Genomic DNA, 18,926 nt, shown 5'->3' with positions numbered 1-18,926 from the left:
GGAGAGGCCACAACAGCGAGAGGCCCGTGTATCGCACCAAAAAAAAAAAAAAAAAAAAGTATCTTCTTTCTAAAACACACGTACAGCTAATACAGTTTGGTCTTTCTGAATAAATATGTTTTAATTTTACCTTGCCAATGAGATCTTTTTTTAACTTTAATTTTTTTAATTGAAGTATAGTTGATTTACCATGTTGTGTTAGTTTCTGATGTATAGCAAAGTGAGTCAGTTATAAAATGTATATATATATATATATATATATATATATATACACACACACACATATATATACATACACACATGTTTTCATATTCTTTTCCGGTATAGGTTATTACAAGATATTGAATATAGCTCCCTATGCTATACAGTAGGACCTTGTCATTTATTTTAACTGAGATCTTTATTTGTAACTCCACAGATAAATTCCTAGAAAGCTATTTGGATTAGTATACCCATTTATAGAAGTTTGAAAAATACACCTAGCTGCATTTTCATGCATAACGTTTCATCAGAAACATAGTGCCCCAGAGTTGTGTTTTCTTTGCATGCAGTGGAGTTTTTCTAACATTGTGGTAAATACCATCACATAACTATAAACACCTTGAAGTTAAATATTCAGTAAACCTAGCTTTCATTTTCACCAGCCTTTTCACAACCTCTTTCAAAGCTCAGCTGAAGATTCACACTCTGCAAATCCCACATGATTCACCCTGTGCCATTCTGACTTCCTCTTGTATTTCCACTCTGGCAGCACTTCCAACTTGCCTACTCCTTGTTGGTTGTTCTGTTTTATAACATTTGTAAACATCTACATATTTTATATCACCAGTTAGACTGGGAATTCTTTGAAAACCAAGGATTTATTTCTTTAGTTTTTCTTGTCATAGTTCTCCCTAGGATACTATAAACCATTGTGTCTTCTCTGGGCTCCTCATGGATTTGGGAGCCAGGCTACCATAGCTGTAGAGCAAATTTCAGATTTGGAAAGAAGAGGGTGGAAGACGGTAAGGGGGAATAGGGCAGCATCTATTTAGTGATCCACAATTAGCAGAATGCACCTTGGCCCCTCCCAATCCCCAGGTCTCATGCTTCTACTAGCATTGAGGGGAGGCAGCTAGGCTGCATGTTTCCCATGCACACCAGCAGCTGCTATGTACAAATTTCTTCCCTCCTACAGATGCCTTCACTATTTATTTTAATTGACCTTTACTGGTATAAAATGGTGTTGGGAGGATGGACAAGTAAAGAGAGGACACATGTGGTGTAATTGTCCATGGAGCCTTGGTTCTTCTGGACATGGTCATAACTTTTATGGCACCTAATACAGTATGCAGTAGGTAGTCAATAAAGAGCATTGGCTAACTCATATGGGAATATGGATGTGGATGACCTGGAGAAGTAAAACAAAAGTAAGATTTATGGTGACACTGAAAATATTGGGTTTTTTGAACAGCAGAGTCATACTCTGAATTGTGTTAGTCTTAACTTACGGACAACTTGTTCTCATATTAGTTTAAGTGAAATGTGGATGGAAGAAAATTGGGTTGGAGGTCAACATGGCCTGGGGTTTCAGGAATCCTTCAAATTTTTTCTGCTAATAACTCATAGAGAATAATCAGCAAGAACTTAATTTTTAAAATTAATTTATTTAATTAATTTATTTTTGGCTGCATTAGGTCTTCATTGCTGTGCACGGGCTTTCTCTAGTTGCGGCGAGTGGGGGCTACTCTTTGTTGTGGTGCACGGGCTTCTCATTGCGGTGGCTTCTCTTGCTGCGGAGCACAGGCTGTAGGCACATGGGCTTCAGTAATTGTGGCTCGTGGGCTCTAGAGTGCAGGCTCAGTAGTTGTGGCTCACGGGCTTACTTGCTCTGCCGCATGTGGGATCTTCCCGGACCGGGGCTCGAACCCGTGTCGCCTGCATTGGCAGGCAGATTCTTAACCACTGCACCACCAGGGAAGCCTCAGAACTTAATTTTTTTAAACGACTTGTTTATGTGAGCAAATGTGGAAGATTTGATGAGAACATTGACTATGGATTGTGGGAGCTAGCTTTAAAAACCCCTATAGAAAGACATTTCATTTATATGATGTTGGGAAATTTAGGTTATTGAACTTATTTTATTAATTATCTCCCACAGCTCTGCAAGTGAATCTGGTTCTCAAAGCACTTGTGACCAACTTGTAACTCCAACAGCCCTGGCTGCCTGTACCAGAGTTGACTCCTGTTTTACGCCATGGTTTGTCCCATCTCTTGGCGTTTCCTTCCAGTTTGCTCACCTGGAGTTCCATTTTTGTCATCACCTTGATCAACTAGGCACAGGTACTCTATTTTAGCATCAGAATAACATTCACTTAATACTTATTGTTTTATCCCTGCACAAAACTCCTTCCCTACTGACCACCACTCACAAGGTGGAGGAAACTTTTAGAAGCAGCATTCATCTCTCTAACAGTAAGCACCAGCAAAGTTATTCTGAAGTTGATTTTGTATGATAGGTGTCCCCCTTACATTTGAACCATCTTATGGACCTGTTATATAGGGTACCAGTTATATTGAATTGCCATGATTTTGCACACTTCCTAATGAGAATTTTCAAGGAAGTTACAAAAATTGCAGGTTTTACTGTTACTCCAATTATGATCTTTTTGAAAGAAATACATCTGTTTTTTTCCTATCTTATGAGCCATTACATGAATGGCATATAGTTTCCAAAAGTACTTGATATTACCTTATCTTGAAAGTACAAAAACCTTCTACAAAAAATGGGCAAATTCTCCAATAATTTAAAAGACTAGCATTTTTACAAGTTTATAAGGTAGAAGAATAAGTTTTTCCACACACCAAAAGTGGCCTTTTATAAGTTTGCTCATGTTCATGAATAATTATTCCTAAAAGTCTGTACCAAACCTTTTCTACTTAATACATTTTGATTCTGGTATTAGGTTTTCAACCTACATGTAATGGAAAAATGAAAAAAATCAGATTAAAACTAAACACAGCTGCTGTTAAGCATCTTGCCTTTTCAGCAAAAATGGAGTTTAACCTGTATTTTCTAACTCTGTTTGGGTCATGTTTTTGGTTTTGAGATTTGGTGATAGATACAGAGCACTTCTATGAAATGCTTCTTAAATATTTACCTCCTCTTCGTTTTATTTGTTGCCTTTTGTGATCAAATTTTTATCTTTGCATGTAATCTTTGTAAAGAGACCTGCTGATTGAACAAAACAGTTTTGTTTGCAAATATCAAATGGTAATTCAAATGTTATATTATCTTCAAGAGAATGTTTGAATGTATTAACCAGCAAATATTGCATTCAGTGACCAAGAAAGGAATAATTTAAATGTCATCTCTTTATTTCCATAAAGTGTTGGCTCATCTCAACTGCTGTTTTTCTTGTTTGTTTTCTCAACAGCTCCACCGCAATACCTACAGCCATTTATTTCTGATAAAAATGTGCCATCTGAACTAGAATACATGATTATTTCCTTCAAAGAACCACACATGTATCTTCGACAGTGGAACAATAGTTCTGTCTGTCAGGAGATGCAGTTCTCAGCTCAAGCAGACTGTAAACTTCTGGAGTGCAGAAATGTTACAATGCAAAGCATGGTGAAACCCTTCAGCATCTTTGGACAGATTGCAGTTTCCAGCAATGCAGTAGAAAAGCTGATTGATTGCTCTATCAACGTTGACTCAATATTTGTAAACTTTGGGCAACATGTAGTTCATTCTCTAAACACTGCAATACAAGCTTGGCAACAGGTATGTATATTCTAGAACAGTTTACAGTTTGTCTGTGTGTGATCTTTTACTAGGCACTTTATGTTATCACTTCTAATAATAAATTAAGCACAAACAAAAATGTGAGAGAATGAAGAATTTGATGGGCACCATAATATTTGGGGCCTCCTCTGTTTTGGCAAAGTGATGCATGTTATTTTTAAAACCTTTGGAGAACATGGGTTCTCTACACATGCATCAGAGATGATGCCCACATTTTTGTGACTAATGTACCACATCTGTGTGGAAAGTAACACATTCCCAGAAATTTTTTCCAAGTATTATGGCTTTAGTTTGCCAAAGCTCAACTTGGTATGTATCACATTGTCGAAGCAGCCATTGCAGAAATGAAGAACCTGTGTGAGCCTTCCTGATATAAGCAGTTCATCTTTTCAAAGAGAAAAGGCAGTGAGAGGAAATTACGTGAACACAGTATAATTTAATTTTAGTCTTTCCCCCATTATCATTCTGCCATTTTGATTCACTAAAAAAGCACTCGATAATAGATTTTGTAACCAGCTAAAGACTCTTGATAATAATTTTTTACTTTTACCTTTTGTCAGAAATTATCCATATCGAAAAAGAGTTAGAATATACGTCTGTTTTGAATGACATATTTAAAATGGGGAACCTGCCCACGTCCACTAGCATGAAACTAATTTCACAGAATATTTGGATAATATTGATAATATGCTCAGTGATTTAATAACAAATCACCTCTGCTTCCCTTACTGATTTTCAGTATGATATTGCATTTCAATAAAGCTTGTGTTATTTAAGCTGAGACATTTCCCCACATTTTGTATGTTACAGGTATTTGTGCAGTCTAACTCCCCAAGAGAAATGGTCCCTCACTCCACCCTGACCTCATGTGGGGATGGGGCAGTGGTGGGGGGGAGGGGCTTGAGTTCTAGAATTTTTATGGGAATGAACTCTTTTCTTTATATGCATGAAGACCTATACAAGACTAAGGAATTAATTACCTAACATGGCACTACAATAGCAAAGGGAAAGAAGATAACACATCTGTTTCATATTTTAAAATTCTTTTTTAAGGGCATTCCATGGTTTTCTTGCTGCAGAGGACATGCGTAAAATAAGAGCTAGTGTGATCTAAATCTTTGCAGCTGGTTCGAATAGCGATGTGAAAAAAACCTCCGTGGCTCCAATTTCTGTTTTTTGTCATATTTTGAACAATGCATTTAATAAAAAACAAACCTAGAAAATATAAAAGAGTCATTGATAGAGCATTTAATCCCAGGATATTTTTGTCTTGGTATCAGGACCATTGTAAGAGGACTCATGTGTAGCAACTACTGCAGAATGGCCCTCAGAAATATCAGTTTCCTCCCAGGGTAAAAATATTCTCTTAGACACAGCTATACATATAAATAAAATACGGTGCATAAATATTTAAATGTTTTAAACCACATCAGAGTGTGAATGACTGACTGGCTAACACAGTGCCTTGAAGGAATATTCTGAGTTTTTTTAAAAATGGAATTGTATATTTGATTAAGTAGAGCCATATGTCACGTAGCATATCGCTGACAGGTACATTCTGTGAATAGTTGGTTCTGATTTATACAGGGATTTGGCAATGTTAACATGAGCCACAAGAGGATATACTTCTGTAATTGTTGCTATAATTTTCTTGTTTCCTCCCATGTCAAGCGTACTTGCCACCAAGTTTTAATGTGGTAGGCATCTCTAACCCTGTGTATTCTAAAGTAAATACAAAAATGCACTACTTTGAAATTACAGGACATTTGACATTGAAATGGGCTTATAGAGGGGTTATTAAGTTCATTGTTTCTAAGATGTTCTGAATGTGGTTTATCCCCTTTAGAGGGGAAGCTTAGTTACCCAAGCTTGGATTTTATTATGTATATAATGCTCATATACAGTATAATTATTGCCAATGAAAAACGTGAACTTAACAAGCTGGATAAGCAATTTGAGTTTTCCACATACTTTTTATCGGGTTCGTATCCGAGACAAGTCATTTGTATCCAGTGTGGATGGACCAGACAGTTGAAGCATGAAACAATTTGGCCTTTCACCTTTAGGTCACAAGTTCAAGATTAACAGAAGCCTTCATCAGTGTCTGATTTCTCTGGCTGTAGTTTTTTTTTTTTCTCTTTTGTAAATGATTAATGTTTTGTGAAACCAGATTAAGGACCCAAAATGCCACTTGCAGTTTGCTTTATATTTCCATGTCACATTCCCACATTTGGACCAAATAGGATTTAAAGGAGATTTTTATTTAAAAATCAAGGCTGTGCTCATGTATCTTATCTTACACCATAATGATATCTCTCTTTAATTGCCCGTATAACACTCCAGCACAAATCTTAAATGTAAATAAGCCATCTCTTAATTACGAAAGCATTCTGAGGTTGCGCTTTTATATGATGTCATATACAATATGTACAAATTTTTTTATAATATACTAGAGTTTAAACATTCCAAGAAACGCTTAAACTTATTACGGTTATAATGAACTCCACAGATGAAGGAGCAGTAGAGAAACAGTTCCCTGAGGACTTTGAGTATTCTTTAGAAAAATGTAAACAAGCCCCTTGTGTTCTTTCATTTACATTTTTTCCTAAAACCCTCATCATTTATTAAAGGTCAGTTTTTAGAGATGAGGAAAGTAACATGATTTTTTTCTACTCAAGCCCCATCTGGTAACTTAACCTCTGTGTAACCAGCAGATTGATCCCAATTCATTATGAAAATTGAATTTCAGTCTCAGGATGTCTATCTAAGTGGGAGTTGGAATCATATCCCTTTCTTCATGTTTGTACTGTTGGACCTAACGGAGAGAAAAATGTTTACAAGGAGAGCAGTTTATGTTGATTATATAACGCTAAATGGAAAAATCTCATCAAAACTAATTGTACACTGTGACTCCAGTTTAATTAACGTTTTACAAACCTTTAAATATATAAGATATATAAGATAGGATTAGATAGGATAGACTAGAATAGGAACAGGCAGGACACTCAGAAGTGAAAAATTGCTGGAAAAAAAATTCTTCAAAATGTTCACAGCAGTTATCCCTGAGTATAAAATTAGAGACTTTGTTTTTAAAAATCAGTACTTTCTGTATTTTCTGATTTTTATACTGGGAACATATATTACACTTGTAATTTTAAAAGTTAAATTTACTAATGTTTGTTTCATAAGTGTTTATTGAGTACTTATGTGTCAGGCATTATGCTGACTACAGGAGCAAAAGTTGTAACTAACAAAGACCTGGTTCCTGCCCTTATGCAGCATAGAGTCTAATGATGGAGACAACAATGACCCATAATCATGCAAATAATTACTCAGTCCCAATAGGGATCAGTGCTTTTAGGGCAAAATACATAGTGTTGTGTGAGCATAAAATAGAGGGACCTAAGGTGATCCGGGAGGATCTCAGGAGGCTACTTTACTCTGAGGGCATGACCTGAAAACAGGAACCTGAAAGCTGAGTTGGAAGAAATTAGTCAAGCAAGGAGGAAAAGAGGTCCAAGCAGAAGAAAGGCACTGAGGCAGGAAGGAGTTTGATGCGTTGGATGAATTGAAAGGAGGCCAGTGCGGCGTTGGAGCGGCTGAAAAGGGCTGGTGGAGCTGGGGTCTAGCAGGCGAACGGAGAGTGGTTCAAGATGCAGCAGGGGCCAGATCAGGCAGGACGCCTAAAACCCACGGGCCGTCCAGTTTTGAAATCATAGCTCATGATTAAAAGCCACAGCAAAAAGTAATATGGTAGGCGGCAGATAATTACTGGTTATAACTGCTTCAGTCTCACTTAGCCAGAGACTCCTTTTACGATTCCTGTGGTTGTCAGGCAAGGTTCAACTCCAAGAGAATAGAGAGGTTTGGATGATAGAGCGAACGCTTTAGGAGACCCTCAAGGGTATCTAGAAGAATGAGGTATTTCAGGGCCTCTTCACCGACTGCAGCTGTAGAGCTCTGCCTGCCCACTTTAGGGGCCTTCTGGATGATTAGGAAGGGATTGTGCCTCCCAAGATAATGTTCTCATGAGGTTCTAGATCAGGTCTTGGTCCAGGCTGGATTCCAGGTGTGTTCATACATAGACTCCTTGGCTTCAGGCCATGTAGTCACTTAAATTTCTATGCTCATGAGTGGTATATCCCTTTTTACTCTCCCTCCCCTCAGTAAAATGGCAAATGACAGAGTGTGGCATTGTGACATTATTTAGATCCACAACCAGGAAATAGAAGCCAACTGGAGAAGCATCAGTTACATATTACCTCCCATTGTCTGCAGATTCAGTGGCTAGTTAAGATATTTTTCTTGCATTCTCAAGTTAACCATTTATTTAGCTATTCTTTTCATTTACCAAAGGTATGTTTATTATTTTTTAAGCCATAAGCTAACCAAAGTGATAAAAGAGTAAGCACAGAAATGCTCTATCACATTGCCAGTGCTTCGATGTAACAGCAACCAGTGGAGATACCATTAAGTTGAGAAGGAGGTACCAACACAGGAACGTATTACTAATTTGCTGAACCTTAGTAGATTAATGGAAGACATTTGCTGATTGATTATTAGCTGAAACAGACACCAACAACTGTTTCTCAGCTAACGTTTTTTGTCTTGAAAACTGCAGCTTGCCTTATACTGACTCTGAAGTTGATCTGTTTTGTGTGTTCAGCCTCTTAACAATAGCGGGAAAGTTATGGTTTTATTTACATCTCTCCCTGAGCAGATTTACACACACATCCACCCTCCCCCTCAAGGGAACTGGGGATGTATTACCTAAATGATCCTTACTTTCTGTAGGGTACAAACTGTGGCTTTGGTAATTGGTCTTGATTGTCAAGTTTAGAAGGCCAGGAACATGGTAATTCTAGCCTGTGGTACTCTGCTCAAAAACGTGCGCTACCCAGTACAGCATTCTTTGTAGCATGTTAATTCATTTAAAAATGTTAAAAGTTTGAAGGATCTCATTGTTCTTTTACTCTTCTGTGTGTATGATTTATTTTGCAGGAATATAAATCAAAACATATTCTTGGAACGTTTAAGATCTCTTTAAGGTATTTTTTGTGCTTATCCTGGAAGTATAGAATACTTTGTATACCAGAGCTAATGACAACAGACCTTTTAGTATTTCTGTGTTGTAACAATCGCCACTGGGCAGACAGCTGCCAAACATCTTGCCATTAATCTGATGCACGTTGGCTTTCGTATTCTTTTTCTTTCAGAATAAATGCCCTGAGGTAGAGGAGTTGGTCTTCAGCCATTTTGTGATCTGTAATGACACACAGGAGACACTGCGGTTTGGCCAGGTGGATACTGATGAAAATATTCTGCTGGCCAGTCTCCATAGTCACCAGTACAGCTGGCGCTCTCACAAATCCCCACAGGTATTTGAGAAACAGCCTTACAAACACAGCAATTTTTAAGGTTGCAGATTCATTTCTTCTGCATTTGTGTGCCTGTGTCTAGTTATTTCCCTTTTTAAGTCTCCCACGGGGTCGCACAGTATGGCTACATCTGACAGAAACCCAGAAACGTTTAGAGGAGGGAGCACGGTGTACCCATGCTCCTCTTGGAGTGGACGTTCTCTTGTTCAGCGTAGGTGCTCTTGAGGGAGCCTGGTGTGGTGATTATGAGGTTGAACTGTAGAGCCAGAGTATGTCAGCTTGGATCCTGGCTCTGAATTACCTCGCTTTGCTTTCATACTTCAGTTTTCTCATGTGTAAATTGGGGATAATAATAGTACCTGTTTCATAGGGTCATGAGAACTAAATAAGTTAAAATGGACAAGGCACTAAAATAGTGCTTGATATACTATAAACATTGTGTGGTGGGTATTATTTTTCATTTGTTTATTCAGATTCTTACTGTGTATATAGTCCGTGGCAGTCATGTCTTAGGCACTGGGGATTCAAAGGCAGAGAAGTCTTAGTCCTTGCCCTCCAATGACAGCTCACCGTCTGTGACAAAATGAGCACAATGACAGACTATGCCCAAGGGAGCACTGAGAAAAGACATACCAAAGGATGTCTGTTTTCCAAGTAGTATAATTCCATTTTCCTGTCACTTTAGATGGGAATAATTAGAGGGATGTGCCCTGCAGGGATAACTGAGGATGAATTAAATACAAAGATGATGTCTTAAATGAGTAAAAGAAATCCTAGGAAGTACTCTCAAGAATAATGTATTTCTAAAACTCTGGGTAATAAGGAAACTACTGTCTGCTTATGATTAAAAGAAAGTCATTAGATTAGAGAGTTTTCCCATCTCGTCTATAGACCAGCTTTAGAATATGTTACACCCTCAGCTATTTTCTTTTTTTCAGTAGCTCGATTCTGATTTCTTACTTGCTTTTTCATCATATTGCCACACTATTAGTATAAAATTTGGAAAAGTAGATATAGTGCAGTTCTTCTTAAGTCTGTTTAATTCTGGTTATTCTAACAGGACATTAAGACATCATATCTCCTTTTCTACTATACGTTCTTACAAAATGTCTCATATGATATGATATTGCACTTGTATTTTTAGAATGAATGGCATTCCCTTCTTTTCTTTTCTTTTTATTTTATTTTATTTTATTTATTTATTTGTGGCTGAATTGGGTCTTCTTTGCTGTGCGTGGGCTTTCTCTAGTTGTGGTGAGCGGGGACTACTCTTCATTGCAGTGCTGTGGCCTCTCTTGTTGTGGAGCACAGGCTCTAGGCACGTGGGCTTCAGTAGTTGCAGCACATGAGCTCAGTAGTTGTGGCTCACAGCCTCTAGAGCACAGGCCTCAGTAGTTGTGGCACACGGGCTTAGTTGCTCCGCAGCATGTGAGATCTTCCCAGACCAGGGCTCGAACCCGTGTCCCCTGCATTGGCAGGCAGATTCTTAACCACTGTGCCACCAGGAAAGCCCATGCCCTTATTTTCTAATCCTCCTTTTGAGAAATGTCTGTGTAAGCGAGTTTTTAAGTCGTTTGGTTGTTTACCCCTTGTAACATCATTAAAAGACAATTGGTTGGTTGGTTGGTTCGTTTCAAAAATAAGTAATTTTTTTCCTTATTAATTGCAAAAGTAAGAACATAGAGCAGATATATAAACAAAAAAAGGAAAACGAAAAAGACCACCTAAATTCCAACCACCCAGAGGCAATCCATGTTGTACAGCCTTTTAGAGCTTCGAAAGGCTTCTATGATCATTGCATTCCCAGAAATGAACTAGTAGTGATGGGAAAGAAACCTCTGAGAAGGTGCAGTAATGTGTGATCTTATACTGTACCTGTAGCCACTTCACCCATTCATACACACACGCTGCAGGCCTTAGCCAATAAAAAGCAAAGCAGAGGAAGCTTACCTCCCTTCAAAGTCATTTTAAGCTGCATAGACTACCATGGCCCTCAGTGACCCTCAAGATTCCCTGGAGACTGGAGCCAGGATGGGAAAGGTGATCGTAAGAACAGAAGGCTCAGGGGTGTGGAGGAACAGTAGTCTTCATGTTATGGATGTACGGTTTCTAGATGGGAAGGACGTAAACAGGAAGAAAGAATGGCTAACCACTGCCACACTATACCTTTCATATTTATACTCTTCTGCACTTGGGTCTTTTTGTATTTATTACTAGTCTTGTTTTCATAATATCCCTGTGTGATTTGTATTTTTTGTTACGCATATTTTATAGGTAAGGAGACAGAAATGTTAAGCTAAGATGGTGGTACAGATGGATCTGAATCCCATGTCTTTTCACTCTCAATATAGTGTTATTTCCACAACATTGTCAAACTCTCCTAGGTTTTGGCAGCATGATTCGTCTGTTAGAAGAGACAAATGGTGAGGTTTTAAGAGAAGGGCTGAGAAATCACTGGTGTAATACTCTACATTTAAAGCTAGACTAGGGCTTCCCTGGTGGCGCAGTGGTTGAGAGTCCACCTGTCAATGCAGGGGACACGGGTTCGTGCCCCGGTCCGGGAAGATCCCACATGCCGCGGAGCGGCTGGGCCCGTGAGCCATGGCTGCTGAGCCTGCGCGTCTGGAGCCTGAGGCCACAACAGTGAGAGGCCCGCGCACCGCGATGAAGAGTGGCCCCCGCTCGCCACAACTAGAGAAAGTCCTCGCACAGAAACAAAGACCCAACACAGCCAAAACTAATAAATAAATAAATTTAAAAAAAAAAAAAAAAGCTAGACTAATATGGGATTCTTGGTACAAGTATGAACCCTTGCAAAGCTTTAAGGACCAAAAACAATAAGAACCTTTTAATGACAAACTGGAAACATAAGACAGGTATCTATTAAACTTTTTTTCCCTCTTTTTAATTTGTAACTGCATCCGCTGGATACAGATTTTAAGATGAGCTACAGTCATTATAATCTTTAGACTAAAACTTAGATTGTATTTGTAAAAGGTGTCTCTTTACTACAGCTACCTATGCTACGTGAAGAAGTGTGTTTTAGGACCCTCTGAAGCCAGAGAGGTCTTAATGGGCCCAGAGGGTCTTCATGGAATTCCATACACACACAATTGCAAATTCTGCTGTGTTCTAATGAGAGGTTACATCTGAGGATCAGAAAAGCTAACCACTTAGCTTCAGACTGCACCTGGAGGTAGTCATAGACTCACAAGTGAGCAAACTGTTCCTTTTTCCAGACTCCAAGTCATATCCTGCACTGCCCAGCAGCTTGGTTTTAGGAACATTTGTGTCTGCATGTTTATGCTACCTTGGGTGTTAGTCAATTCATAGTCTCAGGGAGGATTTCTAAAGTTCAGAGAACTTAACTCTGCTAAACAATGTAGCTTATATTGCAGAGATCAAGAAAGTGGCAATGACACCTGGAAAGGTTTCAAAGAGGTCAACATGTCTTAGAACCACACAGGAGGTTGCTATCAACAGTAAGTCCCAACAGGATGGAAAAAAATATAGACACAACCAATTCCAGAAATCCAAAGCTGAAAAACCTTTTAGAATTGAAATGTTATAAACTCTCCTTATAGTTTCTAACACATGCTCTGAGGCAGAATCACTTAAAATGCTGGATATCCCACAACAGTTGCTTGCCTAAGCAAACAAAGGAAGAACAAAACGTTTTCCTAGGGAATAATTGAACATATTCAGCTGCACGGTCATATATGCCACCACAAAGGGTCCTTAACTATTCCAATTCAGTAGACTTCAGATCAGGTTGGACGAGAACAGTAACCAGTCCTTTACTGAGAAGTGCTTCACATTATATGAAGTTGAATCTAAGGACTGGATATGTGAGTTTATGGAATCTTTCCCCAGAATATGGGCAGTATATGCAGCTCAGAGTCAAGGGAAGCTTTGTTTAATCTAGCCAAACTGACTTTAGTGGCGCTTCCATCGTAGTAGGACTTGTGTGTAGGCTGTTCAAGTTAACTTCCTTTTCTGGTTAAGAGAGAGCACTGTTAGGTAATTAAACTGCTTGAAAAAGGAATGCCTCTATCTTGTATGTAAGGAATTACATTTGCTTTTACCCTCAAAACATGCCCAATTTAGGGCTTCCCTGGTGGCGCAGTGGTTGAGAGTCTGCCTGCCTGCCAATGCAGGGGACACGGGTTTGTGCCCGGTCCGGGAAGATTCCACATGCCGCGGAGCGGCTGGGCCTGTGAGCCACGGCCGCTGGGCCTGCGCCTCTTGTCAGTCAAGGTGAAAATGAGCTCTAGACAGAGCTATAGAAAATAACAAAATATTGCTCCGAAATGGATATAGTAGGAAGTTTTATAAGCTTGTGAAAATGGCAGATATTTAAAAATGCAACAAGGTAAGAATCAATTTGGAAGAGCAGCAGAGCATCTGGGAAATACTCATCAAAGTAATCAGATTTAGGGAAGAAAATGTAAATCAGATGTTAGTTTCTTCAGGCAGAGATGGGCCAACTTTTTTGTGTAGGGCCAGACAGTGAATATTTTAGGCTTTCAGGGCCTTAGAGCCTCTCTCAGAGCTATTCAACTCTGTACAAAAGCAATGATAACAAATGAGTTTGACTATGTGCCATAAAATTTTAAAATAAATTTTAAAATTTATTTTAAATGAGTGTGACATAAATTTTAAAAATTTTAAATAAAATTCTATTTATAGACAACGAAATTTGAAGTTCCGTAATTTTCACACATCACAAACTAGTATGCTTCTTTTGACCTTTTTCAACCATCTGAAAATGTAAAAAACACTCTTAGCTCACAGGCTATACAAAAATAGGTGGTGCACCACATTTGGCCCAGAAGCCATGCCTGATTTGCCAACCCCTGCTCTCAGGTGGACAAAATTCAGGAGACTAAAGGTTTGATATAAAATTGTCTTTGTTCTGATCTAAATGGGATTCCCATCACTTGAAAACTTGGTAGCATTTTTCAGAAATTATGAAATGACAGGTAATAGTTTAAATCTAACACTTGTAAAATCAACCTGCGCTTACCACATAACAGTAAAATATTTGTATTGTTCTTGTTTTCAGCCCATATAGACAGGAAGTTCCGCAGTTCTCTATTTTTGGATGTAAAAATATTTAAAAGTGAGATCTGATCATTTTTCCTCCTGCCTAAAGGAAAAGTGATGGTTTTTTGAGTATCTACCTATGTTAAGGAAATTCCAGCCAGTTGTCAATTTTATTGGCTAGACTGTCATTTCTCACTCAGTCACCACTCTTTCCATATCCATTTATATAGTGCATGCACACACATATACCTAGAGAATGAGCGCATTTCTTGTTGCCACAGTCACAAGTTAAAAAATTTAAAAGTAGACTTAGGGACGCAGGTAAATATCCTGTGTTGGCAAAACTGTTCAAACCGATAAATTTGTCAGGTGTTTGCCCCTGCTATTATATTATATGGCACACAGCATATCAGAGTTTGCTTAGAAAGGGCAATGAAAAGGCACTCTTACACACTGAAAGTGCAGATGGAATTGATACTTCCTTTCTAGAAAGCAATTTGATAAAAAGCATTATCGCTATTAAAATGGTCATAGCCTTTGACCCAGTAAATCTCCTACTAGTAATCTACTCTCAGGAAACAATCCAAATTAAAGCAAAGGTTTATACACAAAATTGTTTATTATAATTTGACTTATACCATCAAAAATTCAAAATGTTCACTTTTAAAGAAATAGGTACGTAAAATCTGGCGTATCTATGAGATGAACTTTTATGGGACCTTTAAATTTTTACATAGGAAGGTGAAGTGCTACCATATCATATCAGTCAGAAAAGCAGAACATAAAATTCTACACATACAATATGATCTTAACAATATAAGAAAAAATGCATAGAAAAATACTGGAAAATATATCAAAATACTGGAAGATATGTTCAAATGTTACCAGTGGTTGCCTCTGAATGGTGTATTTTTTTAAGGTGGTATTTTTCCAATGTATTACATTTTTATATACGTCTCAACTTTTTAAAATAAAGGATATAGATTATTAAATCAGAGAGAAGTTAAGTAAAAACCCTGAAAATATTTATATATAGACTAAAAGACAGGAATTTCAAATGCTATTGTTGGCCAAAAAGTTCGTTCGGGTTTTCGTAGCATGCCATGGAAAACCCCAAACGAACTTTCTGGCCAGCCCAATATATCAAGAATGGTTATTTTTAATGCTTCTCTTATGAACTATTGCAATAGTTTTTATCAGTTATTCTCTTAGTTACATCTTTGCCCCACTTCAATCTACCTTGCAGACTACAACTCATTTTCCTAAACGTTTTGATACTTTCCTGTCCAAAAATATTTACAGCCTCCATCATCATCTATTAAATATACCCAAACTATCTGGCATCTAGGGCCTGCCTCAGTCTACTCACAAGTCCTCCTCTCTGCCATTATTTCTTTCTAGCTGCTTGTTTGGTCTCCTTCCCTCCCATTCATTTTTAATCAATAAATGATCATTTCTTGTGACCTCTTGTGTGTAATTAAATATGTATATTTTTCTAAGAAACTTACTGTCTGATGAGGGAGTCAGAAAAGTAAACAAATTATTATAGACATGATCTATATCTATGAGGATATTGTGGCATCCAGACAGGGAGAAATGATGGGTAACTGAATTAAAACACTAGACATAGGGAAGAAGAGCAAGAGACCAGGAAATACAATCAACTGCATCTGGATATGGACATGGTCTTAATGAGAACTCAAAGAAAATGTTTCCTAACATGAGGAGGGGAATCTGCCAAGGCTTCCTAGTGGAAGGCATGTTTGTACTGAATTTTCATGTTTAAATAAGTGTTAGGTCAGGGAAAGGCAGTGGGGAAGCGGTTCCAGGTAAAGGAAACAACATGTGTGAAAGCCACAGAGGCATGAAACAACATGGCATGGTAGGACTTGACTAATTTGGCTACAGTGTAGAGTACATGTGTGGAATTGCGAGACAGTAAAGTAGATGAAGGCCATGAGGGCCCTTTTATGCTGTGCACATGAGGCAGAACCAGGGAGACAGACAGGCAGGCAGCATGCCATGTTCAAGGGCATTCAGGTTTTGTTCAGAATAAACTCAGGCATAAATTTGCATGCCATGCTGAAGAGATGTGTGCTAGGAAACTGGCTCTTTGGTGGTGATGGGAATACCCTGATTTGCAGGGTTGGCCGATTATCATGGTGAAAGTACTCCTACCATCGCTGATTTCAAGCTACCAATGATTTAACAACCAGCTCACAAGATTCCTGAGTGTTCAGCAATACTTTTTCACAAACAAGTATGAGCCAGCTCCAACACACCACTGTTTGGAGGAGTTATGTTCTGAAGAGCCTGGCTGTCCATTTTGAGGAGATACAACTAAATGTGATGGGTAGCTCTTGGCTACTGAAGGATTTTAAGTAGAGTCCTCACAGGATCACAGTTGCATTTTGGAAAGATTGCTGTCATGTAGTTGAGGAGACAGTCTAGAGGAGGCTGAGAATACATGCAGAGGGTTGTATGGGCACCACTGTATAGCCCAGGAATGAGAGAGATTATAGTAACTGAGCCAAGACAGAGTAGAAATCAGAGATTGGTGAAAATGCCTAACAGACTGATCTTTCTGTGAATAACAGCTATAAATTGTGAGCAAAACACAAAACAACTACCTCTGGAGACGAACAAAGGCGGGCAGATTTTGGAGGTGAATAGAATCTTCGAGCAAGTAACCTGTACAGAACGATTTACCCATTTTTTGTTGGCTTTGCTCTGAGGGCAACCACAGTTGTAGCAGTGCAGGGGTGGCCCACTGTCTTTCTGGCCCAAGGTACCAGGTGAAAGAGCTCAGGCAACCAAGGCTGCTAGACAGTGAGGAGAAAATCTTGGAAAATGGAAAGCCAGAGAATGGGAAAATAATATGTTGAAATTTGGCCCACCTGTCTGCTTACTACTGAACCACACATGCATGGGGCAGACTGAAAGGAGATTGTACCCAAGGCTTAAAGAACTGAATTAATCTGCACTGCCACTCACCCAGGTGTAAGAGTTTTAGTTTGACTCTAAACAAATTAATTACCTGTTAAAAATATTAACACTCTGGAGGAATTATAAGAGAATCCAGAGTGTCCACAACATAGCATCATTTACAGTGTCCACAATATGACCCCAAATTACTTGACAGATCTCAAGAATCTCAAAAAAACCAAAAAAGTTACTCAATTTCAAGGGAAAGATAAGTAACAGATTCCAACACCAATGTGACCCAGAGGTTGGAATTATCAGGCATATATTGTACTTTAAAGCAACTATGGCAACAGTAAAGGAATTTTACAGGTATAATTAATTTCTAAATTGGTTGATTTTTTAAACATTTTTTCAATTGAAGTATAGTTGATTTACAATATAATATTAGTTTCAGGTATACAACATAGTAATTCAAATTTTTTATAGATTATACTCCATTTAAAGTTATTATAAAATATTAACTATATTCCCTGTGCTGTACAATATATCCTTGTTGTTTATTTATTTTATACATAGTAGTTTGTACTTCTTAATCCCCTACCCCTATCTTGCCCCTTCCCCCTTCTCTTCTCCCACTGGTAACCACTATTTCTCTATATCTGTTAGTTGTCTTTTAGTTAATCAAAACAGAGGTGATTCTAGGTGGGCTAATTTAATCAGGTAAAAGCACTAAAAGAGAGACTGGACCCTTCTGTGAGGAGAGAGAGAGAGATACATACATTCCTCCTGGCCTTGAAGAAGCAAATTACCATGTTGCAGCTACCTATGAAGAGGACCATGGGGCAGGGAGCTGTGGGAAGCCACCAGCATCTGCAGGTGGCTGCCAGTGCTGGTCATTAAAAAGTCAAAGCCCGCATCATATAGACAACCGGAAAATAAATTCTGCCAACAACCTGAGTGAGCTTGGAAGCAGATTCTTCCCAAGTCAAACCTCTAAATAAGAATGCAGCCCAGCTGACACCTCAGCTGCAATCTTGTGAGACCATAAGTAGATAACCCAGCTAAGCTCTGCTTGGACTCCTGACCCACAGACACTGTGAGATAATAAATGTGAGTTGTTTTAAGCTGCCAAATTTGTAGTGATTTTTTACTCAGCAGTAAAAATACAACATGACACAAGAAAAAAGTCAGTAAACTTGAAGATGGATCACTAGAAATCATCAGTCTGAAGAAGAGAGGAAAAAAAGATTCAAACAAAATGAATAGAACTGCAGGGACCTGTGGGACAATTTCAAAAGATCTAATATATGAGTAATTGTAATGAGAGACTGAGAGGAGAAAGACAGAGTGGGGCTCCAAAAATTAAAGAAATAATCTCAGAAAATTTCCCAAACTTTGTGAAAGACAGAAATTTACAGACCCAAGAAGCCCAGGAAAAACTCCAAACAGATGTTTCAAAGAAATTCACACCCAGGCACATCATAATGAAACTACTAAAAACCAAAGATAAAGAGAAAACCTTGAAGCAGCCAGAGTTAAACTATAGGGGAAACAACAATTCAAATAACTACTGACTTTTCTTTGTATATAGTGGAGGCTAATAGACAGTGGAACAAAGTCTTTAACATGCTGAGAAGGTTTATTAAGGAGAAATCCATTTGGAAGATATTTTGGAGGTTATAATCACCAGGATTTGGTAGTTGACCATGGAAGAGAAGGGCCTGGATCGACTCCAAGGTTTCAGACTTAGGGGACAGGTTGGTGGTGTTGTACTTGGCCACAACAGGGAA

At 38.4% G+C, this 18,926-nt stretch overlaps 1 protein-coding gene across 1 annotated transcript in view; it reads left to right on the top strand.

The window, feature by feature from the left end:
- Positions 1-18,926, top strand: part of VPS13B (vacuolar protein sorting 13 homolog B) — an 816,084-nt gene that overhangs the window by 716,121 nt on the left and 81,037 nt on the right. The window contains exons 41-43 of the mRNA XM_024756522.1: positions 2,141-2,322; positions 3,417-3,766; positions 9,004-9,165. Coding sequence (XP_024612290.1) covers positions 2,141-2,322; positions 3,417-3,766; positions 9,004-9,165 — 694 coding nt within the window. The remainder of the gene's footprint in view (positions 1-2,140; positions 2,323-3,416; positions 3,767-9,003; positions 9,166-18,926) is intronic.

This window comes from Neophocaena asiaeorientalis, unplaced genomic scaffold (genome assembly GCF_003031525.2).
Source record: "Neophocaena asiaeorientalis asiaeorientalis breed wild unplaced genomic scaffold, Neophocaena_asiaeorientalis_V1.1 scaffold29, whole genome shotgun sequence".
NCBI classification, from domain to species: domain Eukaryota; kingdom Metazoa; phylum Chordata; class Mammalia; order Artiodactyla; family Phocoenidae; genus Neophocaena; species Neophocaena asiaeorientalis.
This window is presented reverse-complemented; position numbering and strand designations above follow the sequence as displayed.